Genomic DNA, 27562 nt, shown 5'->3' on the forward strand with positions numbered 1-27562 from the left:
ATGTTGTTTTGTTTTGTTTCTTGAAATATTGTTGACATGTGCATGTTGAGGTTATACTTAGAAGCATTGCAGAGTCAGTTATAATGTAAATTTTGTTTGTGAAAAATATTTGATGTTATTTATGGAAGATTTGAAAGTTAGGAATTTTAAAAAATATTTCATAAATAAAACTTTTTAAAATAAAACCAGTGTATTTTTGTTTACCGCAAGCCTATAAATACATCGAAATAAATGATGACAACAAATTATCATAAAACATTCAACCTGTCATTGGTAAACGTTTTGGAATAACACCACAAAAAATAGATGATGGTTAATAATTTGTTAGAAAATAACTGATTTCAATATTCAAAATGATTATCTAAGATTGTTTTGATTTTTCACTTATTTACAGAAATGCGATTAAACCTTAAAATTAAAAGCACGTGAGTCTAACTAACCATAGTGAATTTCATTCTAAGTTATTATAAATACAACGAAAAAAAATTTTAGCTACAAAGAAATAGTGTGTTATCATTTATGGAAGATAAATAAATATTAATTTGAAAACATGATTATTTATTTTAAATTGTTGGCGCCAAAATCACAGCTGGAAACGTTAAAAAATATTGTAAAATAACGTTACTAATAAGAAAATTTGATTATTTATAGTTTGCGTTCAAGATTTCACCATTAATTCTTCAGTGAATGAATGGGATTCGTTCATTGCAAATACTCTTCTACTCCATTCTTTTAATCTGACAAAAAATTAAAATTGTTATTCAACACTTCATAAATGTTATAAAAATTTATATTAAAAAACAGTTTAGCAGTTAATGTACCAGATTTAACCGTAAAAATGTGTTACAAGTTGCACGTGCGCACAATTTACGGCAAAAAAATAAATCATCAACAGTCACATAATAAATATAACTTTGTTTCAATTTTTAAAAAGACTGATTTATCAGCGTTAATTGTTAACCATTAAACGCAGTATGGCATTAATATAATGACTCAAAATAAATGGCAGGCTACTAAATATATTTTAGCGTATTACAGCCATGAAATTTTAAACTGGAGTTGCTCTATCGTAACTCCCATTTTACGCTCTGCAGTAAGCAAGAGAAACAGTGACGTCACAATCTATGGTAATTGATGTTGAGGGAGTAATCGCTTAAATTGTAAAAATACAGTGCAAAAACGCAATTGCTTCCAATTTAAAATTCAGAGTAAACGCTTCATTTCACTTCCTATATATATAATTCAATGAAAAAAGAAACGTGACAAATGTTATTTTGTAAATGTAAGCGCCAGCGTAGAGTTTAATTTAGAGATTTCTCCAATTGGTAACTAAGTAGCATAATTTGGTGGATATGTCTCTTTGATTTTAAATGCATCAACATCCCAATCTGTATGCCATAGTACGCTGGATGATCGGCCATCAACTGTGTAGCTTATTACAAAGCTTTATAACGATTGCTGACAAACATCCACCATAACCCTTCCAATTTTTATTATAAGAAATCATCTCATACATTCTGTTTCACGTTTTTTCATAAGTTTAATTTAAACTCATTAAGATTGAAGTAAAAATGTATTCATAACTTTTTTTATTTTCAAAACAACGATAATATGGATGCTTTCTATAAAAGTACGTTAGCATATTACTTACATACGGTCTGGAAAATGAAACATAAATTAAATACCAAAAAATTGAGAATTGGGGCCACCTACTGTTTTGTGTTATAGTTTTTTTATCTATTCATGAAAACTCTCTGAAAATAAGTAAAGTATGGGAAGCTTTAAAGAACATAGCCAAAGGAAAATCCGAAGATATGGATAGAATTCTAATGAAACTTCTACAAAGTTTACAAAAAGACTCAATCAAATACGTACCTCATTATACCAAAACATATGGAGTGCTCAACAATAGCCAGATGACTGAAAAAGATAAATATTTATACCTATCAGAAGAGAAAAGCCAATGTTTGCACCAACTATCGAACTATTGCAAAGTAATGCTGAAGATTATACAAGCACGATTGTAACAATACCTAGATAGAGAATTATCGAAAGTACAGGCTGGATTCACATTTCCAGCATAAGATGGATTATTGAAAAAGCAAATGACAAGGCTTTTGATCTGCTTTGGAATGTTTTGAAAAAAATGGAATCACCGAGGCATTTGATAAACCTAATCAAAAGCTTCTACAGAAATCAGGAAGCAACAGTGCGCACAATATATGGAGAAAATAAATCGTTTGAAATTCAAAAAAGAGTGTGGCAAGGATGCATTTTATTTCCATTTTAGTTTAATTTGTACGCTGAAATAGTCATGAGAAATGCCGAACTGAATGATTTTGAAACTGGAGTCAGAATTGGAGGGCTTGTCATAAACAATCTTCGATATGCCAGTGATACCACCCTCATAGCTGAAATTAAGTCACGGTTAAGAGATTTAATTATAAAAGTAAAAATTGCAAATAAAAAAGCAGGATTTCCACTAACTAATAAAAAAAACAAAAATTTTAAGGAACTGATTCTCAAAAACATTTAATGTTGAGAAAGAAAATTTTGAAATAGTGAAAGAATTTAATTTTTTGGATCAATGATTAATGAGAAAGGTGAATGCAGCAATAAAATAAAAAAATATTTTTAGGACAAAAGGCAATGACCAACTTAATTAAGATTTTTATGTCAAAAAACTTCTTTTGACCACTTTGACCACTTTGACCACTAAGGGAAAGCTGGTTCAAACATTAGTGTTTTCTATAGCTGCTTATGGAAGAGAATCTTGAACGGTTAACAAGCAGACAAAAGTAGAATATACGTGTTTGAAGTATGGTGCTGGCAAAGACTATAAAGAATTCCATGAACCGGAAAATAACTAAATAAATATGGGTTGGAAAGAATAGAGCCGAAGTTGTCTCTGAAATCGATAATATTAAAAATACACTTTCTTACTTTGGTCATGTAATTACTAATTAGGGCAAACAGCTTCTTAGAAAAAATGACAATGATTAGAAAGATAGGTGGAACACGCAGAAGGGGAAAACCAAAAAATGTTTGGATTTAATCATCGAAGACACTTATCTGGGCCTGAAGAAGTTGGTACTGCTGTAACTTGCGTTAGAAAGAGGTAGATCGTCCATGGGATTGACAGAACCAATGATGACGATGATTCGTGAAAATATCCACATTCGCTGTTGTAATATCAAAGTTATTTATTCATCTAAAATCAACAAGAGTTTTTAGACTGTTAATAAACGTCTGAAACATAAATCATAACACATACTGTATACAAGTGTACTAGTGTATAAAAAAAATAATTGAATAAAAAATAAAAAGGTCCTTCGAAGGGCAGGGCGCCAGGATGTTAGTACGGTTATTACTTATAAGCATGTCAGAGATTTGAATTTAAGCGCGATATAAAATGATTAAACATTGATGCCAACAACCTGGAAGAGTTGGCTTTGGACAGGGCATTTTGGAGAACGGGTATCAGGGTTGGTTGGATCGTTGTTGGCAGAGAAGAAGCAAAACAAGTACAAAAAAGATGTGTAAGCACAGCATCATTTGGTCTGTTTCAATGTGGTAGTGTAGTTTTGATCGCATATGCATTTAAAAGATCGGACCACACAGTCACATGCGATCTTGCAAAGAAAAATTATCTCTTAAGACATTAAGGCCAAACAGTTCAAGTGTAAATAGTACCTGAAAAAACCTTTACAAATCAATTAATATTTATTTAATTATTTATTTATTTTAATGCTTACAATGATAAACTGCCTTACATTGTTTGCTCAAAAAAAGTTTCATGTCTTTTCTGAACCTCCACGTTCTCCTTTCATTAATATTTTGTAACCTGGACGATTTTCATATTTGCATATTTTGATTCTGGACGAATCAAAATACTCTGAAGTCCTACCGTGTTTCAATAATTTCGTTGTTTTCCCACAACTTATTCCTTTGAAATTATCGTTTAAATAAGTTGACCACTTATTTTTATTTCAGTGTTTTCATTTTTTGTTTCACACTTCACATTCTGCAAATTTATTCGGAGATCTATTATAAATGAAACTGTTTGTTTTGAAATAACGGGGTTTATGAAGTAAAGTAAAATGTTTTCCTAACTTTTTACAATATATTCAGACATTACGTTCAGTGAAATGTGTTCAAATATCGTTCGAAAACTTTACAAACGGTAACAAAGCAGGAAGAGATTAATGTCGGAGCAGAAAAAATGAAAAACAACACCTGATAATCTTATAACGTATTGCTTTTATCTCACCATAAAATTTTAGTGAAAATTAATTAAATATGTTTATTTAAGCCATATTTCATTTAGTAGTTTTCAGTTTTGTACAAGTACAACTCCAAGTGATTTATTCGCATGAGTGATCACAACATGAACAATATTAAAACTCCCAATTCCTATCAATGCAGTTATTGTACTGCTTTCAATAAACTTACAGCCTGTTTGAGATTGTCATCTTTAGCTGTTGAATGAAAACTCACTTGGATGTTCTTTTACTTGCATTGCAGAAGCTTCTCAGACCGAATAATGATTATACAAGATACATAGGTGATGTTTTAGAAAACGATGCAGAAAAAATAATTCATCAGGCATTCAATTAATTAAAATTGATTCACAAGCTTTTACTTACAAAACAAAATAAAACGTAAACAATTTTATTTAAAAATAAATCAACGAATTTTTTATATAACTAACCTTAATCGTTGAATGTAATAGCCAGCTTCTGTCCCAATGCATGGTAGTATCCAGTGCCATCGTTGGCCACATCGTCATCGTGGTCGCGACTGCTCATTGTGGCAGTCACATTGTTTCCAACGGTGTTATAAATGTTTCCACCGTTTGATCCACGATTCTGGCCATGGAAAACTACGCTTCCTGCAGTGCTTATTCTTCCCGTTGGAACAAAAGTGTAATCGTTGTATGCAAGAGCCATTTTTTGACCCATCGTCTGGTAGTAGATATCTGGGTCTTCTATCGGCTGAGTCAAAATACTGCGACCTCCATAAATGGAAGCGACAGCATTTCCTCCGCCATATAACGATGCACCAGTTTTGCTAATTGCTCCTCTATCGGCCATGAATTGCGGAGGATTTGACCCAGAATTATCTGCGTTGATATCATTAAACTGAACATCGCTAAATCCGACAGTCAGTGGCTTATTGTACGGGAGATAGAAAGTTTGCAATGGTTTAGGACTGGGCTTCACTTTCACAGTTGATTCGTTGTCAACTTTTTTCTTGTCGTTAGCAGCTGTCGACGGCGAAGGATTGGCTTTAGAATCAGTGGTGTTGTCGGTTGTGTTTGAAGTTTTCGTAGTGTCACTTGTAGTTGTAATACTCTTAAACCCTTTGAAGGCTGTACCGAGTCTTCGTTTTCGACGTCGTAAGTAGAGACATAAAAACAGAGTTGTAAGAGCAGCCAAGAAGAATATAATTGGCAAACACAAAAGTGGCCACAAATTTATATCACAATAATTTCCGACGTATCCTGATTTACAAATGCATGAATATCTTCCAGCATTGTTAACTCTACAGGAGCCTCCGTTCTCACACTTTCTGTTGGGACAACTCCAGTATTCTGCATTAAAAATATAAATTGTTAAGAAATTGAATGAAATATAAAAAGGTATCAATTAAAATGAATAAAATAACAACAAGCAGTAGCAAAATAATGAATTACTTAATTGTAAAAACGGGAAAAATTAACTTTACTACTTTAATTTCATCAGAGAAATTTATGTATTGTGTAGTAGGTTATTCTGTTCAATTGAATGTAACTAAAACTTGTTTTTGACCTGTCCACGGAATCACTGATGACAATTCACAGTTAGTTGCAAGTTTGTTACCATTGAGATCGACAATGTTAAATGATTTTTCTTTCAACTTTTGAATGATGTAGTCATTTGGTGGATTGGGATTACTCGGCAAACCAGGTCTTATAACAAATTCCGCCACCATTTGACCTGTTATTTGGTTTTTTTAATAATATGTTGCAAAGAAAGTGACGACCACTTTAAAAATTAAGAAAAAATGAATGAACCTGAATCAGGATTTGAGCTGACAGTGATTTGAGCGATGCGATACTGATCAAAACCATTGCCGATGTAATTGGCAATTTGATTCCTGAGTTGAATAACATACTGGTCGTTGGTGGTTGATGGGTAGGTGTACATGTTGCAGAACATCAGTACAATATTCACGTTAGCCGAATTAACATCTTGCGCTATGGAATTAGCAGGAGGAAGTGCTGTAAACGCTGCTGTATTAAAATTAGTAGGCCCCATTGTAAACATTGTTGGCATCGGAGGCAACGTAGGAATTATAGGAATCGTTGGGACAGTGGGTGGAGGAGTGAAGGGCTGGGGAGTCATGGTTGTCGCTGCAAACAAAGTTGATGAAATTATGTTTATAGGAGTCACTGTAGGAGTGTTAACAAAAGCTTTTGTAGTTGTAGTTGTAGTAGAAGTTGTTGTTGTCGTTATTGTTGCTAGTGGTATCATTGTTGTTATTCCTATATTAAAAGTAGTTGATGGTTGTGATGTTGTAGTCGTTGCGCTTGAAAGTGCAGTTGGAAGCGCAGGAGTTAATGTTGAAACAACCGATGTAACCAGTGCGGTAGTAGATGCAGCCGCTGGTGCAATGGATGGAACAACTACCGACGTCACGGGAACAGAAACTGATGATCGAGGAGTTGTGTTGGCTGGTGTTGTTCTAGGAGTGGTTGTTGACACAGAAGTAGAAGCTGTTGGGGTTTGAGGAAAAGCGGGACCAGGAGTAGCAACAAGAGTGGTCTGTGCGCTGTTCACAAATGGGGTTTGAGAAAAAGGAGAGGAGTTTATAGGAGGAGTTGCTATTATAAGAGTGGTAGTATTAAGAACTGGGATAGGTGTATTTTGTCCGACAACATTATTTGGTGAACTGGCTCCCGGTGCAGGGGTTTGAAGAGCATTTGGCGCAGGAGTTTGAGAAGCATTTGGTGCAGGAGTTTGAGAAGCATTTGGTGCAGGAGTTTGAAGAGCATTTGGTGCAGGAGTTAGAGAAGCATTAAAAGCAGGAGTTAATGGAAAGGTTGTTGCTGTAAAGTTAGGTGCTGGAGTTAATGGAAAGTTATTGCCATTGTTGACGTTATTTGAGTTTGGAGTCGTGAGTTGTGCTGATGCGTCGTTGTTAGCCGGCTGCTGAGTCAACCTTACGGGAGTAGTCCTGGCTGAAGAAGTGTCTGGCGTGGACCTTACAGGAGTTGTTCGTGGTGTTGTTGGATCTTCAATTTTCTGAGGTGTTTGCACTGTTGGAAGTTGCAAAGATGGTGTAGTTCGCGTTGGTGCAGGTGTTGTTCTCTGACCATCTGCAACATTTTATTTGTTAACAACTCTAGTCTCTGTTTTATTTTTGTTTTGCATATTTAATAAAAAACATTATTGACATTTAAATATAAATCCAATTGCCCATTTATTAAAAAATTAATTAACCTGTCTGAAGAACCATCTGAAATTAGACAATAAAATGTATTATTAAATTTTGTTTAAATAGATTTTTGCATAAAAATTTTTGATAACTAAAATATTTTCACTAACGGCAGCACAGAAGACAACAAACACTGCAATTTTCAAGTTAGGCAACATTCTAAAATATTTTTTATAAAAATATTATTACAATTTTTTTCAATGTGATGATGTTCATAATAAAGCGTTTGCAAAATACTGATATACACACTTGGGTAAAAGAATGAATTTGAGTATTCCAGGCTTTTTCTGGCACGGAATGTAATGGAGCTGTTCTGGTGAAGGTTTTTAAAATTTCTTTTATTCTTCGATTTTGAAAAGTGTTTAAGAAATTTAGTCTAGGAGATATTATTGTTGAAGAATTTTATGTCGAAAAGTTGTTCAAAAAATCATGTTTTCTGAAAGATGGGGTCGATCGCCCTGCAGATGTTGGGAGATAAGTTGTTTGTTTGTTTGTTTGTGTGTATGTTAATTTTAAAGTTTATTAAATGTTTTAAAATTTTTATTGATTATTTTTCAAATGTTCATTAATTTCTTCTACATAATTATCATGTTGTCTGTCATATGAATAAAAATCCTTTTAACCTACATTGAGATTACAAAATTAGTTTATTTATGTTATTGTATATTTTTATTATGAAAATTTGAATATCCAAACGTAATCATGAAAATAAAATAAAGACAGTGGAAAATGACAACCAAAGTTGGCATAGCCAACCAACTATTAGCGAGCCAACTTTTGAAAATAACAGAAATGAACAGTGAATTATATTCCAAATGATGGTCAAATTAATTTTATTAATGAAAATATTTTTAATTTAATAAATTTGTTTTTACCCGTAATAAAATAAAAAATAAATTATCATTAATGATGGCCAACGAAATGATTGTAGATTAGGCGGATTTGTTGAGCTTATTTGAATAATTCGTGATGAAAATAAATAAAAATAAGCAACAATAATAAAAATAGCCAATTGGTTTGCATTAAAACGTGAATAAAAATAAATAAAAAGTGAAAACAAGAATCAGAAGTCTGAGAAGCGCAAGAATGGGCAAACAATGCTAGGCTGGTTGTCAACGCTCTATGAAAGTTCTTCAATTCAAGCTCATCTACTCTGCTGCACACTCTCTTTACCGAGCCTCTCTGGCTTGAACATTACACACACACACACATGCACGCACGTGATGTATGCATGTGATACGTATAATATAGTTGTTCAAAAGAATTTGTGTACGTGAAAATGTAAATATGTAGTTGGAAAATTTAGGCTTATATATATATATATATATATATATATATATATATATATATATATATATATTACTGTGTACTGTACATGGTCGGATATAATGATCTTTAATTATTTTAGTTAGCAGATATTCAAGACTGTTAAAGTTAAACCATATGCGATTCATCGTTGAACGTAGCAAAATTTATCAAAAAAAAACAAGCCATTGCAGAAACATTTTTTGAAAGTATAAAACAAGTTAAGTTTTAGAGAAACATTTCAAAAAAGTAAAGAAGTCAACTGAAATCACGCCAAAATGATGTTTCAGATTAAGATGAACACACAAAGAAGCGAAGTAACAGAAATTGAATACAGAAGAGAAACAGCCAGCCAGTGAGACCGAGCGAAGTCAGCAGAACAATGCGCCAAAGTTAGGGTTGAGCTGCCTTCATGATGTTGTTCGTGCGATGCAGTTCAGTCAAGCGTGCTGTGATGTACGAACTTCTAATGCTGTGCAAACAAATATTCAACTGCAAGTATTTGAGTGTGTGTGTGTGTGTGTCTTTTTGTGTATGTGTTTATGTGTGTATGTGTCGTATCGTTTGTATGTATGTGTGTGTACGCTTGTGTGACACAATCTTGTGCTATTTCCATCCGTGATAAATAGTTGTACTAAAAAATTAAACAAAATGGAAAATTTGCATTAAATTATATTCTGTCTGTGTGTTGTTACATTACATGCAACGCTATTTCTATACACGTGTACAGGATGATTAGTTTTGAGTTTTGTATAAATATTAAAATTAATAATAATTCATAACCACACTATATATATATATATATATATATATATATATATAGTGTGGTTATGTGTGTGTGTGTATACATATAGTGTGTGTGTGTATATATATAGTGTGTGTCTGTGTGTGTGTGTATATAGTGTGTGTGTGTGTGTAATGTAACTTTTATCAATTTATACATGCTTTTATAGATATGTTGGCATATTCGAGACGCTCTGTAAAATTTTTTTTTCTTCATGGGAAAAAAACTAAGTTAAGCAAGATATGTGGAATTAACACACAAACATTCCTGTTTGCTTGTGTTACATTTAATAATGTCACGCGGTGGAACGTCTTCCAAACAAAAACATGTATATTACTATTATTATTATTACTGTTATTATCCTACATTTCCAAGCTGCTGGAGAAGAGGTTTAACCATTTTAATTTGTAAAAAAGAGATGTCAACGATCCGGCAAATTTCAGACCTATCACTCTTTAACTCGTTCTTTACAAAATTCTATCTTCATTGATAAACATTAAATTTTCTCCATTAAAATAAATTCATGAAGACCAGCATTTTAAAAATGATTCTATTCAGAGGCTGATGGCTTGCAGAGCACACACAGATGTTGACCCACCACTAAAAGATGCCAGAAAAAAATCAACGAACAATTATCGTTGCCCAATACGACTTAAAAAATGTTTTTAGCGGAGCAAACCACTTTCTTACAAATTCGATATTAACATTTCATCAGATTATTCAATATTTGCCAATCAGTGGTTGTGCATCGCGGATACTTTCGCTACCAATGAAGCCTGGTGGCGACAGCATTGTGTCGCTAAGAGAGACCGCAGAAAAAACTGAAAGTTATCTGAAAAACCACGCCAATGATGAAATCCAATGCTTGTGGCGCGAAATCACTTCAAATTTTATCAAGTCGGATAGTTCCTGGATGAAATAGGCTCACTCAAATTTTTCGAAGACTGCAGAGTGAACGCAGAGTTAACTACATCAGCGAATTGCAATCTCAAGGGATTATACTCAAATCAATTAGCGAACTAATTACCCCAGCACAAATTACAAGTTTGTCCAAAATCACGGACAAGGTATCTGGGTTAGTTTACAGATTTATAAAATATAAAATATCTGGCCCAATAACTGCCTACAAATTCGAATTTGTTTAAATGGAGTTTAACTACAACTCCCTTATGTTCACTTTGCAACGTTCATCAAATAAATAAACATGTCGTTTCAAACTGTGGTTCAATGACAAAATTTTAGCAGCGATCACCAACCGGTTGAAATTATGTGCGCCTGCCAATTGTCGGCTGTTTGCAGATTTGAAAATTGACGATGTTCACTCTATATCAGATGTGTTCAACAACCTACGACCCGACATCGCCATACTGCAAGGTGACACAGTGCAGATTTCGAAGTTAACATGCGCAGTTTCATGAATCCAACCTAAAATCATCCAGACAATACGAGATAAATAAATATTCAGATAAACTGCATAGATTTTTAAATGACAATTACAAACACTGCTCAATAATTACATATATTTTCAAAATATTGCCAATTTGTTTTTATAATAACTTTAATTTTTCATTGTTTAAAATTTTGTGGCCGATCTTTTTTAATGATGAGTTGATAGAGACTGTTGTGAGGCTATCATACGGCATTTATTGTGACAGCAACAATTTATTATATAAATTTGATCATACTTCACCTCTCTGTACTTTTTTTGAAATGAGTATAGTGGTTTTTATTGAAATTTCATTATTTTAACATTTCGTTGTTTTAATCACTTATTACCCTGGCTTTGAAAATAAAAGAGTTCTCATTATTATTAATATTTAATATTATCAAGTTCGCATGTCACAAGCACCCATTAATTATGAAAATATGTAATTAAGTGATGCATTGTTTACATGCTAACATGGCCGATATCATCATTCATAAAAAGAATCAGTTGTTGTTAATGAGTTTGTTCGTTGTTAATCATTTTGTTAGTAAAAGAAACAAACATGAACAGAACAAACCACAAAACAACATCAAATCGACACAACAACAACAACAAACAACAGCGACAATAACAACAACATGAACAACATGAACAACAATATCATCAGCAACAACAGCTTCAATAAGAACAGCAACATGAGCAACAACAACATAAACAACATGGACAACAACGTCAACAACAACAACAACTACAACATCAACAACAACAACTCTAACATTAACATCAACAACAACACCAACATTATTCTCATGGCAATAAAAGCGAAAATTAAGCAGAAGAACTCAACTGTTAATTATTTTGAAACAGCGGTATATCATTTCTTCTATTTAAAAACAATTGTTTATAAATTCATCATCATCATGATCACGCCTTGATAGTGTCATGATGATGATGATGATGATGATGATGATGATGATGATGATGATGATGATGATGATGATGATGATGATGATGATTGATGATGATGATGGTGATGATGATTGTGATAATAGATAATTGTAAATGAAAATGATGACAAATGATAATAATAATTACCTCACAAATGCATTTAGACCAAAGTAAATTGAATGAAATTATGTATGTTAATCTGCGGAAAAAAATCAAGTGAAAGCAAAAATAAAAATAGTAAATGCAGAAGACCAAAATGGAAGATGAGAATACAATCCAAGGTTCAAATATTCAGAAATGAGTTATCATTAATCGAAGTAATGGAAATAATGCCACAAAGATTAAAAATTATGTTGAAAAAATAATAATTAACAACAAAAAAATTTGAAAGATATTGAAACAGTTAAAAATGAACTGTTCATTATATAGGGGTATACGTCTGTTAGAACACTCCCTGAAAATTGTCGAGAAAATCATTGAGAGAAAATTAACGTCGTGCATCACAATCGGAAATTATCAATTTGGTTTCCTAGCGGGGAAATCAACAATTGATGCAATTCACATCCTTCAGCAACTGCAAGAGAAGTACCTCGCGAAGCATCAACAACTATCACACATTTTTGTAGACCTTGAAAAAGCATTTGATCGAGTTCCCCGTGAAGCAATCAGGTGGAGTCTACGTCGACAACTCATTCCAGAATATCTTGTTCGAATTGTGATGGAAATGTATACGAATACTAAGACTCTTGTCAGCACAACGGTTGGAAACACAGATGCATTTGACATCGGCGTTGGAGTTCACCAAGGCTCGATTCTCAGTCCACTGTTTTTTATAACTGTGATGGAAGAAATCACAAAACCGATACGCACTGGTGACATTTGGAATCTAATATATGCTGATAATATCGTTTTAACAGCCACGTCTGAGCAGAATGCAGCACAGATGTTTGAAGATTGGAACACCAGACTCGCCGATCATGGATTCAAAGTCAACATTGTTGAGCCGCACATCCCTAACCTAAGCATGTGACGTACTATAATAACTAGCTTCAACACAAAGACAACAGCCCTTCTTCCTGCGACATTTTACGATCGAACTTCTCTTTGTCTAATTGCATTGCCGAACACGTTTTCGTTTATTTTTATTACGTAAATAAATACGTTATAAACATTCCTACTTGTTGTTTCTTATATCTAAAGAAACTCGCAACAACATCAGCAAAACCAAAGCAATGATCACTGGTGAACCCATCCAATCCACAGCTACTGGGCGATGGCCCTGTTCAGTTTGTAAAGCTGGTGTTGGTAACAATTCAATCAAGTGTCAGCAGTGTAACCAGTGGTGTCACAATCGTTGTTCAAAAATAATCGGTACTTTATCTAAAGTGTCCAATTTTGTTTGTCCTGCTTGCATCAATCCACAACAATAAATACGAAATAGCACTGTTTTTGAAGCCATTAAGGTAGAGATAGTCACATCGTTTCAATATCTAGGGGATGTTCTGGATTGTACTGGAACAGCTGAAGCTGCCGTTCGAGCACGCATACGTGCAGCCTGGATTAAATGGCATCTCCTTGCCTCTATATTGATGCGGCGTGACATCCCACTACCATTACGATCAAGACTTTATAAATCTGTGATACGTCCGGTGTTGTTATATAGTGCAGAAACATGGCCAATGACAACCAAACTGGAAAAACAACTTCAACGAACCGACATGAAAATGCTCCGATGGATGCAACGAATTAGTCTGAAAGACCACATCAAATCTACCAAAATCTTGCGTCGTGCTAGTTTAGATGATAAAAAGGACGAATACCGGCAACACCGTCTGCAGTGGTTTGGTCATGTCAAACGAAGTGGAAACAGTGCCATAACTTCTCTTGCAGATGTTGAAGTACCTAGCACGTCCCAAAGGCCGTCCAAAGAAGTCCTGGTCGCATACAATCGAGCAAGACATGAAAGCTCTAAATTTAAATGAAATGGATACAACTGATCGTCTAATTTGGCGCAAAAAGTTGATGGCAAAGAGAACAACGTCCTACCTCGAGAAACCGGGTCTCTGGACGCAAAACGAAGATTGATTGAAACAGTTAAAAATGAAGTTATAAAAAGACTCAGAAGGTTTGCAAAAAGGGCAGATTTTTCATCATAAAAGCAGTTCAATGAAAATCAAAAGATCTTTTTTAGGCAGTTAAAAGAAAATAAAAAGACACAAATGTGTTACCTGAAATTTAAAAAATTTAAGATTTCTGGAAAAAAATTTTAGAACAGAATATCCATCATAATGACTCAGCTGATTGGATCAAAGATGAAGAAGTTATGGGATCTAATATAAAGACAGAAAAATTGGATGAGTTTACTATTGAAATACACAAAACTGAAAGGCGGCAGGCCCTGATAAAATGCATAATTTCTGGTTCAAATACCTAACTGCTTTACATCCACATTTAATAAGTTTATTCAATAAGATGATGAATACACTATTAAAAATGCCAAAGTGGATGACATTTGGAACAACATATTAGATTGCGAAAAATGATATTAAAGTGATCCAAAAAATTACAGTCCAATTACTTGCCTACCGACCCTGTACAAATTACTCACCACCTTACTAGCACAAAAAATATATGCTCATCTCCAAGAAAACAACATCTTTCCTGAAGAAAAACAAGAATGCCAAAAAAATACCAGGAGTTGTAAAGAAGCAGTTATTAATAGGGATGCACCGGATTTAGGTTTATCAAATCCGGCCGGGGCCGGACTTGGCCGGATTTAAAATTCAAAAACCGGCCGGGGCCGGATTTTAGTTACTATTTTACATACGTTAGAAAAAATACTCACATTTACGGTTATCTACATGTTGAACACCAAAAAATAACACAAAGCATTAAGTGTTGATTGTTTTTTATTGAAAAAATTCCAGTGTACAAAAAAAGTTTATTATTATTTCTTTTCAGCCATTTTTATAAAATTCACCAATAATAAAAAATGCTCAATATTTGGTTATAAATGTATTGTTCTTAAATTATGCGCTTTATAGCTGCATCATCCGTCATATACTATTATATATAAGTGCACAATTTCTTGTACACAAAGATCAGCTTATAATTTATGCATAACCCATGTTATAGCACAAAGAAAATTGTCCAGCTCAGCTCACAATTAGTAATGCTGTTATTATGTACCATGTAAGCCTAGCCTAACCTTTAACATACCATATTTTTAAATTATGCGCTTATATATATATATATATATATATATATATATATATATTATGTAGCTATATCATCCGTAATATACAATTATGTAGTGTATATCACGTGCACAAGTTCTTTTGCACAAAAATCAGCTTATAATTTATGCATAACCCATGTTATAGCACACAAAAAATTGTCCAGCTCACCTCACAATTAGTGATGTTGTTATTATGTGTCATGTATGCTTAGCCTTTAACTTGTTGACATGAAATTAATCGAATTCAACAAAATTTTTTTTTCAATTTATAAAATTTTTAAATGTTGATAGACGCTTAAATCCGGCCCTAAATTCGGCCACCAAATCCGGCCTGATTTGAAAAAAAAGGCCGGATTTTGGCCGGGGCCGAACTTCGGTGCATCCCTAGTTATTAATAAGCCAATAAGTGGTGGAAAACGCAACAAAATTTTAAAAAAATCTGAGCATAACATGGATTGACTATAAAGAAGCATATGACAGTGTACCACATTTTTGGGTTACAGAAGTAATTAAAATATACAAAATTAATAAGATTATAGTGAATTTTATAAAACATTAAATAAAAAGCTGGAGAGCAATTTTGAATTTGTGGCATAATGAATCATCAGATCAGGAATAATTAGAATAGCACGAGGAATATCACAAGCAGATGCTACATCACCGTTGCTGTTTTGAATGATCCTAATGCCATTGTCTGGTTTAACTAATAACATTAAACTTGGTTTTAAACTTAATAAATTAACACAAATAAGTCATAAAATTATTTACTTCAAATTATGAAAATATGAAGCAAAATGTAAAAGTTGAGAACAGTTTAGTAATGACATCAGAATGGAATTTGGTGTTGATAAGTGTGCAACATTGCAGTTGAAAGGTGTAGAAAAAAGTAATTGTAAGGTAAGAGATATTGTACTCTTGCATGAAAGGAAACTTAAAAGTATTGAAGCAAGTGAAGTTTATAAACACATTGGAATGGAAAAAATAGCGGGATAGAACAGAAGATAGTAAAAACTAAAATTAAACAAGAATACTACAATAGAATTAAAAAACTCAATTAAAGAGTAAAAATAAAAAAATAGCTATCGATGGTATCGCTGTCCCAGTTTTGGCATATAGTTTTGGTATTTTAAATTGCTTGAGATCAGAAATTGAAAAAATAGACAGAAAAACCAGGAAGCTACTAACAATTAATAGTTTTCATCATCTGACGGCAGATAAAGATAAAATATATATTTTTATGAATATTCATGGAAGAGGACTTATGAAAGTGATGAAAGTAAAAATGATTACTATTTAAATATGTACAATAAGTTGATGAAATGAAGAAGAAATTTTCGTTGCAAAAAGAATAAAAAAAATATTAGGAAAATTGAATCAAACAACACTGACAAATGAAGAAATTGTTACAAAGTTCAAATCTATTAAAAAGAAAGTCTTATACAAATCAAAAGCAAACCCCTCCAAGGGCAATTTTTCAGAGATCAAGATATAAAAGATGGTAACAGAATTATCTGTACCCTGGCTGAAAAAAAGGGCTGTTAAAAGGTGAAACAGAAAGCTTAATAATTGCTGCCCAAGATCAAACGTTAAATACAAGAGGGTTTAAAAACGTATTTTAGAAGATGTTGCAAATGTGTCATGTAGAATAGGGTAGGTCGTCAGAAAAAAATTGAATGTGAATAGTGATAAAAAGTTGCTATAGCATGGATCTAGTATAAAATGAAAATTTTTTTCAAAATCAAGACTCATCTTCCTTTGCCGCCAGGTGGAGCAAGATTGGCATTTAATAATAGTAAAACAATTAATTTTAATTTAAAGTTATAATTAATGATTAGAGTAATCATTTTTATTATTAGTCATTTTAGGAATTATAAAAATACTCCAAATTACTAACTACACTTCTTATTTTAGGGATTAAAATGAAGAAAATTAATAATTGCAAGGACATAATTTTCTCGTTCACGGCAATATTAATTTTTTAATTCATTCGAAATAATAAACACCGTTATCGAGATGCTCTACTAATAATTAATAATAAATTTGGAAATAGTTATAAACAACTGCAATTACTAAAATTAGGAATAACTGGGCTTCCAATTCTGGTAGTTGTGACGCATGTTCAAATTGGTCGATGCTCTTCCTCATCAAATGAAATAGAACGGTTTTTTTTATATAAAGTTTAGTGATTGATTTAAAACGTGTGTTAAAAGAAATTTAAAAACAAAGAGTTTGGGAAAAGTCCAAGGCGTCTCACGCAGAATCTTTTAGAAATATACTCCAGTTTCCTACAGTGGCTAGAGAATGCGATAGGTATGGCGTATCTGATGTTGCAGGAGCTGCTATAGCTATAGCTGCCCTCACAGACTATGGAGTTATAAAAAAAACGATAGGACAGCTATTATTGACCGCTCAAAGCTGAGACGACAAAGGCAACGGCTTCGAGCCAAATTAACGTATGAAGCAAAGATAACTCTAGCTGCTGCAGGTCCAAAGTCAATTTCCTTTGATGGAAGAAAAGACAAAACTATTTGTACGTCATTAACTTGTAGCAAGAGCTTTTTTGTTGAAAAACATATTACGTTACTTTAGGAGCCAAATTAAAGAGCCTATTGCTCCACAAAAGCTTTTTGTGGAGCAACAGGGAAAGCACTTGAAAATGTCATGAGTTAACTGTTGTAAAATTTGAAAAACGACAGAATAATTTGCCGACACTTTTATAAGATATCACAAATATCAGCAGTATCTTTTCAACATAGTTAAAGCAATAGAAATTGGAAAAGTATAAAAAGAACTGACTAAAAAACCTGGTCCTTTTAATCCATTCACGTTGGCATACAGCAGCCAAAATGTATGTTTCAACCACGTCATCTTCTAAAGAACTCACATTGCCCACGGACTACATTCTAATAGTTTATGCTCCACTACGGTTTTTTTTTACAAAAATACAACCTCAGTGTTATATGGATGCTAAGCACCTGTGGCGCTTGATTCAATTTACGCGTTTTCTTCCTAAAATTGAACTCCAGATAATAAATAAATGTATTCAAAGAAATGCTTTTTTTGGTCACCCAGAAAATATTCTAACAGCAATCTGCTGGATGACAGAGATAAGAGAACTTGCAGCCGGACAAATTAAATGTGCAAGAAAAGCCACAGCACCTGGTGAAGGTAAAATCAGAAAATTTCAATGTCCTTCTCTTAACTTTGAGGCTGCCGAATACTATTGTCTTCTAAATTGGCAAGACGTTCCAAGAACCTCGCCACCTATGCTACGAGATATAAGTGATGAAAAAATTGAAGCAGCAATTAAAGTACCTTGGAAGTGGACACTAAAAAAATATCCTTGCCATAATCAAAGCGTGGAACGACATGTAAAGTTGGTAACCGAAGCATCATCGCCAGTCTGTGGTGCTCTGAGACGTGATAGATATATAAGAGCAAAATTAGAATCAAGAAAAGAAATTCCACATTTTAGTTTGAAGAAGGATTGGAAAAGAGGAGAGATTAACTGAAACTGATAATATTATAATAGTAAATATATATTATAATATAATAAAATTCAATGTCTTTCTCTTATATGCAAAAAACAGTGTCTTTTAATTATCAAATATACCGAAAAGTATGTTGTGTAACTGTATCACTCCAATTATTGAAATTTTTTTACGAAAAAAAATAATTTGTGTTTTTTTTTACAAAAAAATGCATTTTTATAAAAAAAAATCCAAAAAAAAATAATTTTTTTACAAAAAAAAATATTTTTTTTTACAAAAAAAAAATAATTTGGAAACAATTTAACAAAATAATAAAATGTAAATCTTGGTTTTAATATTAATCAAACAATTGGCATTGAATAGAAATAATGTTATATATTATATGAGCTTATTTCAATGGCAAATTTAAGTCATTTTTCAAGGCCCTGGCGGCAAAGTTAAACAAAATTTTTTTTTTAATTTTATTCCAAATGTGATCCATATATGCTAGAGCAACTTTTTATTGCTATTCATAGTCAATAGTTTAAAAAAAGTTTTGGGACGACCTACCCTAATGTAGAATGCGTCATAAAACAGAAAAATATATTGGACATATTATAGTTGGCTCTTCTGCGCTTGCACCAATTGAATATCTTAATCGGCCCCAACAAAGCGGCAAGCTATATCCACTGTAAAATGTGTAAAGAAATTAAATATACAGTGACTGAAAAATACTAAAAACACAAACCAGAAAAAGTTGTCCAAACGGATGAAGTCGCGTTGATGTGGGATGTTACTGTAATAACAGACAAAACAATAATGGCGGGAATAAGAATACATAAAATGGAATAAGAATACATAAAATGCCTTTTGATTGACATATCAGAATATAGAAATATCATAGCAAAGAAGAATGAAAAATATATGAAATACCGAGATATAAAAATTGAAATTTCAGGGATGTGGGAGTAAAATCTAGAACAATATCTGTGGTAGTTAAAGCAATGGGAGTAGTAAGGATGTAGTTGGAAAAAAATCTAAAAGAAATACCTGGAAAACCTAATGTGGTTGAGGTTTAAAAATTGCACCGTTAGGAACTGCCGACATCTTGAGGAAAGTACTCGCATGAAATCCTGAGGTTTCTGAATGAAACTTGGATCCATCTATTATCTAAGCTTTTAAAAGCTGTGTGACTTATAAACCATAATAATGAGAACTCTTTTATTAAAAACCAGGGTTATAAATAATTAATACTATGAAATGGTAAAATAATAAAATGTCAATATAAAACCACTATGCTCAATCCAAAATAAAAGTACAGAGCGGTAAAATATATTCAAATTTATATCATAAATTGTTTCTGTCGCAATAAATACCGTATGATAACCTTATAACAGTCTCTATAAACTCATCATTAAAAGAAACCGGCCACATAATTTTAAACAATAAAAGATTAAAGTTATTATAGAAACCAGCTGAAGATATTTCAAAAGTATTTATAATCATTGAGCAGTGTTTGTAAATGTCATTTAAAAAGCTATGCAAATTCTTGGAATATTTATTTATTTTATATTGTCTGGATGATTCTAGGTTGCTTTCATGACACGCCGTCAACTCCAAAATCTCGACTGTGTCGCCTTTCAGTATGGCTATATCGGGACGTAGATTGTTGAACAGATCCGATAGAGGCTGAACACAGTCAAATTTCAAATCTGCAAATAACCGACAATTGGCAGGCGCACATACTTTCAACCGGTTGGTGATCGCGGCTAAAATCTTGTTGTGTCTTTCGGTGTATCTTGCTAGAGAGGAGTTGGAACTACAGTTAGAAACCACATGCTTATTTGTCTGCCGAGAGCCAGAGAGAGGATATAGAGGGCTTGGTGTTTTGCCCCATATAAACAAACTAGCGTTTGTCAGCAGTGGCTAAACCAAATAATTTCTAGCAAATTTAAAGAGGGCTCCAGCAAGATTTTTCGTAGTTTTTGATCAACGAGAAATGTTGCTAGCTTTGATGGCGGTTTTTATTTTGGAGATAATTGTACCCTGACTTTTCAGCGAAATGATATAGTTGAAACACGATTCAATTCTTTCTTTTTATAATTGTTTGAGCGATAATTTTAGGGTACCTGATTTTGAGAGAGTGTTGTCGATCTTGATATAATCGATTGTCGATTCTTTGTATAAGCATTGAATTTCTTTGTTCTGACCAGTTTTGAAAAAGTTGCGCAGCTTTAATCTCGTTCTTTCTGTGGCATCTTTTTGCGACATAATGTAATGGCCTCCAATCTTTGCTGGCAGCAAAATAAGTTCTGCTACACAGCCGCTATTTGGCATATCTAGCCAATTTCGGACAGCTTCAACAATTAGACTATCCAGGTTTTCCGCTATCCAAGTCAACAAAAAGCTGTAGCTTCAAAGTTTAAAATTCAGCTGTGAGAGAACAAATCTTTTTAGAATTTAGAGTTTTTGCTGTGGGCCCACATTTAATTTTGAAATCTCTTCCAACGGCTGAATGACTTTTGACTTTAACTCGCCTTTTGCTTTGGAGTCTTTGCATTTAAAATTGTATGACTTGCCTAGGTATGTAAAAGATTGGCCAATCTCCACGTTAGGGATTTGTACATCATCAATCGTTAGTCGTGGTAAAAACTGATCATAGGTGCCATTTTTTTTCCTCGTTCCAAAAAAGCAGCATTTATCAACTCTCATTCCCATTTTTGACCAGCTACACCAAACTTGATTTAAATCGATCAGTGCTCCATCAGTGCTGTGTGCTATAATTGCCGAGTCGTTGGCAAATTGGAGCCCTGCTCTAGTATTTATGTCGGAAGTTGGGCTCCAGAGATAGCTATATTGTTTATACTCATTGCTGTCCAAGATTTTCATAAAAGGATTAAAACAAATATTAAAAAGCAGCGGTGAACATGAGTCTCCTTGGAGCACACCTTTTCTAACCGGTATTGTTTGCGTCAATTCACCGTTAACCGATACTGATATCTAGAATATAGCTGGAATATATTGATGTTATTAGATAATGAAATATGGTAATATTTTAAGATTGAAGTAATGAGATGATGGTTTACCCCTCCAAAGACATTTCTCAAATCTAGTAATGCAACAACAATGGTACGTTGATGACATTTGGCTTTTTTAAATAGATGAGTTAGCATCTGGGTGTGTTCGGCTGGTCCATCGACAGTTGGGTAAAAGCCCTTTTGAATATTTTTGCTGACGAAGTTGTTTTTGTCAAGAAAATTGTAGTCTCGGTTTTATAAGAACTTAAAATATTTTGTAGAGTACTGTTTGAAGATTAATCGGACGGAAATTGGATGGGTCAGTTGCACACTTCTTGTAGATCAGGACCGTCAATTCTCTACTCCAGCATCGTGGAATTGTTGTAGAAAGCCCAACACATTAGAAACAATTTGTGAAGGTATGTTCTTAATATTGGACATCTTTAGAGAGTTATGATTGAAATTTGGTCCAGTGGACAAGGAGATGCTTTCGTTTTGCTTTTCCTCACAATAGCTGTGATCTCGGTGTAAGTTGGCGGATTTAAATTTCCTTGAAATGAAGGAGCAGAAAGAGGAGCAATCCAATCTGGAAGACGAAACGTGTTGCGATAGTCTACGTTGAGAAGATTTCTAAAGAAGTTGGTGGCGGTTTTGATATTGGAAAGTGGCGATTGAGAGTTCGAGTCGTTAAAAATATTGTTACATGTTTACCAGAAGTTTTGTTTGAGTTTTGTTGAAATGTTGTTGCTTTTTTTTATTCAGTCTATTTGTTTTTAATATTTCCCTTATTTGTTTGTTGAGCATCACGACGTCATTGTTGAGTAGGCTGTCTGACTGAGCCAATGTCTTTAAGTATTTTAATTTTGTTTTTAAGCGTCGAATATCGCAATTTCTGTGTTCACCAGGTTTTGAATCTTTTGCTAATGTACCACAGTTGGACGTAAAATATGAGTAGATTGTATTTTGAAAACCAATGGCGAAGCCGTCGTCATCGAGACGCTTTAGTAGTTCTATATGGAGAAATGCATTGGCTTCAGCCCAATGTAATGACGATTTGTGCAGATTATATAATAATAATAATAATAACAATAATAATAATAATAATGGGAACTGTTTTTATTATCATCAAACCTCAAAATATAAAATCAATTATCATAAATATACAAAATGCTTACAGTCATCCATGCTCATCGTTTACATACGAGTACAAGGATGATAAAAAAAATTATATAAAAATTGTTCATGTATTGTTCCTATCACAGGATATCTCGTATGATGAATTAATTACACACTTCGTTAAGTTATCTTTAAAATCGACTTGGTAAGTTAAATCAATTAATGATAACCTAAAACGTTGGGCTAATGTCGAAAGTTTTAATCATGATATTAAAATTTAAATAATCGTTTGACAAATCATTTTTGAGATTGTTATTGTATTTTTCATGTTTGTACAGTTCAGATGTAGCGAAGTTTGTCTCGGGACAAACCGTCAGCTCCAGGATCTCAATCGTGTTACCGCTGATCATGGCAACGTCAGAACGGAGCGAATTAAACACCTGCGATACTGGGCGTATTGTTTCCTTATCCAGATCCGAAAATAAGGTCAGCTCCGACTTCACACACGACCTTAGGTGGTCCACAATCAAGGTGAGAATTTTGTTGTGGCGCTCCATATATCTTCTTAGGGCAACGGCTGAGCTGCAGTTTGAAAGGACGTGTTTGTTTCGCATTACATAAGTCGTTACTTGATTTCCCCCATCTAAACAAATTTGAGTTTGTTGGCAGTTGCTGAATCAAATACTTTCTTGTAAATTTGAATTGCAACTCTGTTCAATTCAACTCTGATAATAATAATAATGGGAACATCATTTTATTTTCCTCATAAATCACACGTTAAAAAGAATTGTTAATGAATTAAAATTTAATAAAAGTAAAATGGTTTTAAAATTAAAAATTAAAATATTCTACGAAGCTCGACATCCTAAAGAAGAATGCGTACAGCAAGAAAAGATTAGTTCTAAATGATGCATTCAATTAGCATTTCTGTCACAATAAATGGCATACGATGACGATTTTGCAGAGTACATGACACTATTGTTAAATTGGTCAGACCAAGTTAAGTCGATTAATGACAAATTGAAATACTTAAAAAAGCCTAGCGGCGAAATTTCGAAAGTGTTCATTAATATTTTTAAATGTTTAAAATCGTCCAGTAAATTATTGTGCAAATTAGAATATTTAGATATTTTATACTGTTTGGAGTTAAGGAAGTTCGATTCTTGGCAGACCGTTAGTTCCAAAATTTCATTTGTGTAGCCCCGAGCAATGCGATGTCAGGACGTAATGTCTTGAAGAGACACGACAGTGAGCGGGTATCTTTGCAGTTCGTGTCAGCAAATATTGAAATCCCTGGTCCCGCACACGACTTTAGTTTTTCTACGATTATATTCAAAATGTTGTCGTGGAGTGTAGTGTATCTATTCAGTGCCACCATCGAGTTGCAGTTGGATTATTGGACTTTATCGATAAATACTAAAATAGCCACTCGCCATTTTTGAACTGGGAGTAAATTTGGTCATTAGATTTCTAACAAGAAAGAAGTTAATTATCACTCCATGCATGGAATTCCGCGTTTTGAAATGATGCTAATGGCACTGTAGTAACGTTATTCATAATGTTGGTATTTCAGAGTAACATTTTTTATTCTGATTTTATCGGCCAACAAACGTATCATATTGTTTGCTTTTATGATTGGAAACGTTATGCACATTTGACGAGTGCTGGTTTGAAAAATTTTATTCTGGTTTCATCAGCCTTACAGTGTACATTGGAGTAATTGTTTTTTCGCTCAACAGCCGTCATAAAGTTGCCGTACTCAATTATCGTTTGCTGGTTTTTAATTGTTATTATTTTTTTTGTTTTTAGCTTAAGATGAAGATTGATTTGTTTGAGATTTGTCTGTTTTGGTCCTCTTCGTTGTTGTTGTTGTGTTGTTGTTGTTTTCGACCGTTGTTGTTGTGTCAACGGTAAATGTTTTGTTGCTCATTAAAGTTGTTGAACTCTGGTAGATATTTGTAATGCAAATGTTACTTGCTGCTTCCGCTTGATGGGGTTTATTGATTGTTGTTATTATATATTAAGTGGAGTGGATGAAGGTTGGTAGGGCAGGCATAGTGATGATGTTGTTGGGAATGGGGAAACATGATGATAGTGATGGATAATGTGGTGACAAGATGATGATGGTGACGACGACGACGATGATGGTTATAGTAACGATGGGTTGAAAAAATAGCACAATAGATCTAGAACTAGATGGCCATCCGAAGATAACAGCTGACTGACCGCAACAGTAGAATCTGTTGGACAATAAAAAGAAGCCACTCATAAAATTTGCCGCTAAGAAAGTTTAAAGCATTACATTGTGCACATTGAAACAATGGGCTCACAATACATTGTAGGTTGCGTACCGTAATATTAAGCTATTGTACATGTACATAATTGCATTGTAAGCATATTTAAATACACATAAAAGTGTACGTACATTTTTCGTGAGTACATTTGTTGATAAGCACATTGCACATAACACATTCATTCATTCGTTCGTGTTGCGACAAGTGGAGCGTGTTCGTCCCGAGAGGTGTACGTTCGCCTGTGCTTCTGTTTGTCTGTCTGGTCGTACGTTTTGTTCGTTCGTTTGCATCTTGCTTATTGACATTTTGACAGTGAACACAAAAATTGATAGCATGCGATGGCGCGAGAAAATGAGAAATATGATCGACCGCATTCAAATCAAAGGTCAAAGTCTGTAGATGTATACCAATCAACCTCAGATGAATATCCGTCTGTCTGAATGGGAGGATTGTGCAGGACTCCAGGAGAATGTTCCGTGTGATGGGGCATGTTGGTTTCCGTTTAAAATCTTTTTTTTTTTAATTTTTACGTTAATATATAAAATCTTTTTTTTTAATTTTTACGTTAATATAAATTTAGATAAATGGAGAAATAGAATGAATGAATGAATGAATGAATGAATGAATGAATGAATGAATGAATGAATGAATGAATGAATGAATGAATGAATGAATGAATGAATGAATGAATGAATGGTTGGTTGAAAATAGATGGTTGGATGAATGGGTGGAGGGTGGAATTGATACTTAATGGATAGATAGATGGATGGATGGATGGGTGGAGGGTGGAATTGATACTTAATGGATAGATAGATGGATGGATGGATGGATGGATGGATGGATGGATGGATGGATGGATGGATGGATGGATGGATGGATGGATGGATGGATGGATGGATGGATGGCTGAAATGGCTGATGTTGTTATTTGAAAACAAACATTATTGTGAGTGGCAAGAAATATAACATCACTCGCATAAGCGTTTTATATCTCAGTTTGATTATAAATTAAGTTTGAAATGCAGTTGTGTTATATATTATTTAATCAGTAACCACGATGCGCTGTTATGCGGTCATCACGTCAGCGTGCCAAAGAATGCTTAAAAGCAGGTTAAATTCATCAACTTGTTTTATTAAATTTATCGTTTTGAATGGTGGCGCCAGCTCATCAAGATGTTATTAAAATGGAAAGTCTTGATGAAATATGCCATGATAATTAATTAGAAACACTAGAAACATAATTTCAACACTGATGACGACGACAACGATGATGATGATGACGATGGTGATGTTGATGACAATGACGCGGACACCTCATTTGATGATGACCATAACGATCATAAAAATAGAATGCCAGAAAAGTGGATGGTGGTGATAGTGGTGATGGCCGTCGTAATGACTTGGTTGCCAGTCCGCCTTTCATATCAAATTTCAAATTAATGCTCTGATTAATGGTCGTCGGGTGACTTGTTGCGGGTGATTAATATCAAATAGGGGCGGGCCTCACAAATTGTCTTCTGCATGTCTTCTCGTGTGCCGGCTAAACACGCACGCCGTTCCCCTCTCTCTTTCTCTCTCTCTCTCTCTCTCTCTCTCTCTCTCTCTCTCCTTATCATCCATCATTTATTCATTCAATTATTAAATTGTTTATTTGTCTATATCATATTTTGATAATGAAGGTTCTGCTGAATTTTATTTTTGTGTTTTTGTCTTTCTTTGTGTTTAAGTAATTGTGAAGCAGGTACATTTAAAAGTGTGTTTATTTGCGTGTGTGTGCGTGTTTCTGTGTGTGCGCGTGTGTGGTGCATGTGATTTGTAAATTGTTTTTTTTGTTTCATCTTTTATAACTATGATAATAATAATTATTATTATTGTTAAATATTATTATCATTATAATTATTGTTGTTGGTGGTGGTGCAGTGGTAGTAGAAATGGTAGAAAATTTAGTAGTAGCAGTAGTAGTAGTAGTAGTAGTAGTAGTAGTAGTAGTAGTAGTAGTAGTAGTAGTAGAGTTAAAGTAGCAGCAGTATAGTAGTCGTAGCAGTATCAGTAGCTGCTGTAATAATAAATACTAATAACAGTGAAGAGCAGTAAAATGGAGATGATGAGAAGGTAGGGGCTCATTTGTTGGTGCATCGAAGAGGATTGGTTGTGGCAAGAAAAGTGGCAAAAATTATTTTGAAGTGTTGGTAATAATAATTATTTTGGAGGCATTTGTAGTTTCAGGCTATTAATAAATAATGTTGGTTGGCAGTCGGAGCGAGGCTTGCATGGACATCAGTGATTGGAATGCTGGAGGAAATTGTTCTGTCGTCAAAGTTAATTAGCTATTGTAATTTACTGTTGGCGGAAGTGTTCACATTTAATTATGCAGTGGAATGATTAACACAACTTTTAAAACTTTTTAGTTGCTATTTCATTCAATATATCCATAGCCATAAATATCAACAACGTCGATTTATAACATTCCAACTCGAACTTTTGCA

The 27562-nt window shown here is 33.5% G+C and overlaps 3 protein-coding genes across 3 annotated transcripts; 2 read left to right on the plus strand and 1 right to left on the minus strand.

Annotated features, from left to right (window-relative positions):
• Positions 1 to 90: 90 nt before the first annotated feature.
• HELRODRAFT_192605 (hypothetical protein) lies at positions 91 to 7369 on the minus strand (the record flags this gene model as incomplete). The annotated part of the gene is made up of 5 exons (XM_009023165.1): positions 91 to 737; positions 4712 to 5593; positions 5811 to 5978; positions 6056 to 6813; positions 7251 to 7369. 4 exons carry the CDS (start codon positions 7367 to 7369, stop codon positions 4713 to 4715), a joined length of 1926 nt encoding a protein of 641 aa, XP_009021413.1. The 3' UTR covers positions 91 to 737; position 4712.
• Positions 7370 to 9062: 1693 nt separating this feature from the next.
• On the plus strand, positions 9063 to 11929 carry HELRODRAFT_175774 (hypothetical protein; the record flags this gene model as incomplete). The annotated part of the gene is made up of 2 exons (XM_009023166.1): positions 9063 to 9139; positions 11617 to 11929. 2 exons carry the CDS (start codon positions 9063 to 9065, stop codon positions 11927 to 11929), a joined length of 390 nt encoding a protein of 129 aa, XP_009021414.1.
• Positions 11930 to 18026: 6097 nt separating this feature from the next.
• Positions 18027 to 18692, plus strand: HELRODRAFT_175775 (hypothetical protein; the record flags this gene model as incomplete). Its single annotated transcript, XM_009023167.1, has 1 exon — positions 18027 to 18692. One exon carries the CDS (start codon positions 18027 to 18029, stop codon positions 18690 to 18692), a length of 666 nt encoding a protein of 221 aa, XP_009021415.1.
• Between the last annotated feature and the right edge of the window lie 8870 nt (positions 18693 to 27562).

This window comes from Helobdella robusta (assembly GCF_000326865.2).
Source record: "Helobdella robusta unplaced genomic scaffold HELROscaffold_35, whole genome shotgun sequence".
In the NCBI taxonomy this organism is placed as follows: domain Eukaryota; kingdom Metazoa; phylum Annelida; class Clitellata; order Rhynchobdellida; family Glossiphoniidae; genus Helobdella; species Helobdella robusta.